The sequence below is a fragment of the Entamoeba invadens genome (assembly GCF_000330505.1).
Source record: "Entamoeba invadens IP1 unplaced genomic scaffold scaff_1105074725953, whole genome shotgun sequence".
NCBI lineage: Eukaryota > Evosea > Mastigamoebida > Endamoebidae > Entamoeba > Entamoeba invadens.
The window spans coordinates 1-1,840 of NW_004443705.1; the positions used below are offsets into that span (position 1 = coordinate 1).

A 1,840-nucleotide genomic window follows, 5' to 3' on the forward strand; every position below is an offset into this window, starting at 1 on the left:
TACATTTAAAAAAATAAAATATTTATTTTTTTTATTTGTAATTATATTCAAATTATAATCACAGGCAATAGGAAACTGGGAAGATATTTGGAATAATTCCAGAAATTCAAGAAATGCCGAAAATTCACCTCGAGTTGGTGAAACCGAGTGAGACGGAGCATTGAAAAGAAGGCTCATAAAGACGCAATCGAACAGTCTGTTTGTACCGTTTCACCCATTTTCCAAGTCCTCCCTTGGCGCGGATCCCCCTGACCCCCCGCAAACGAGGTGGAACCACATCCGCGTCCACACAGTACGGACAGGGAAAGTGGGTGACATGGGGACGCACAAACAGTGGCTGAAAAATGGACTTTTTTTAAAAAACACTTGCGGCAAATATTTTTTTGGTAAAGGTGATGGTGGTGGTCAATGTAGGTACCTTATCTAAACTCAATTAAATTTTTTTTATTATATTTTTGTAAAATTATAAAATTCAATACATTTAAAAAACTATTCCCTAAAAATAATTAAGAGTAAAAGAGCCAAGACAAATGCCATGATCACTGAAAGAGTCACAGCAGAGTCTTTGGCGGTGTGGTAAAAGCCATCTTTATCAGTGAAGCATTTGTCCATTTCTTTGTTGATGATATTTGATGGGGTTCCAGTACAGCTGTTAGATGCATCATAATCATTTTTAATGAACTTCCCATCTTTAATTTCCGTTTTTGTTGAAGTTGTTTCTGACGTTTTGATACACCCAGATTTAAGAAGTGTTTCTATTGGTCTTGCTTCACTTTCTTTGATTTTGCAGTCTTTAGCATCAATGTATGCATAATCAACTACTAAGTATTCTGGAAGGTTATCGACAAAGGACTGACCGTTCTTAAGATCAAAAGAACCATCATCATGCCAATCACCACAACCTGTTGTTGATGTGTAACCTTTGGCTTTTTTGTCTTCTCTCACATATTTAGTATAAGTGTTGCCTCCAGTATAATAACACTTATCAAGAAGATAGACATTCATGTATTCGTTATCCATGGACATAAGATATTCAGCTTGAGCTACAAACGCGATAAGAATGATAGAAATCATTTGATGTAAATTAGTTTATGACTCGAGTTTAAATAGTAATGTACACCTAATAATAACATGTATATTATCGTGAAAAATGGATATTTCATTCAATGTGTTAGATTCTTAATTTATATTGTTTTGTTTTTAAAAACAATATATAAAAAATATATACAATTCTGTTTATTAAATTGTCAATTACAAAAGATTGTATACCTATTCAAATATATAAAACTAATCAATTTATCATTATATTGTATTAATATTATTAAAACATGTTTTTTTTCTAAAATTAAAAAACAAACAACACGTCATTTCAGTTGTAATTTTCATCTTTGTTTGAGTTGAATTGTTTTAAAACATTAATAAAATTATAATATTATATCAAAATTATAATATAAAATGTTATTTAAAAATTATTATATTTGTTTGGTTAACAATCTATTTTAAACAACACATGTTTCAAAAATAAAAACATTAATATATAAACTATTGTTTTTTAAGTTTGAAACAACAAATTTAATATAAAACAGCAATCAAATAACAAATCATAACTATTTTAAATCGAATTAATGTGCTTGAATGAAATACCTTTTTGTGGATTTTTAAACATAACCTCCCCCGATTCAAAAAATCACATCACCACCTCCATATTACTTATACTAATTTTAAATGCGAAACACTTCATCTAATAATATAAAATAGTTTATTGTCTGTTATGAATACGTATGTTTGTACTTGATTGTTATATAGTAGTTCTTTCCAATACGACTTAACTAACATTAAA

At 29.2% G+C, this 1,840-nt stretch overlaps 1 protein-coding gene across 1 annotated transcript; it reads right to left on the reverse strand.

Moving 5' to 3' along the window:
- Window positions 1–489: 489 nt before the first annotated feature.
- EIN_401100 (hypothetical protein) lies at window positions 490–1,074 on the reverse strand (the record flags this gene model as incomplete). Its single annotated transcript, XM_004261090.1, has 1 exon — window positions 490–1,074. The coding sequence occupies one exon, from the start codon at window positions 1,072–1,074 to the stop codon at window positions 490–492; it is 585 nt and encodes a 194-aa protein (XP_004261138.1).
- Window positions 1,075–1,840: the final 766 nt, after the last annotated feature.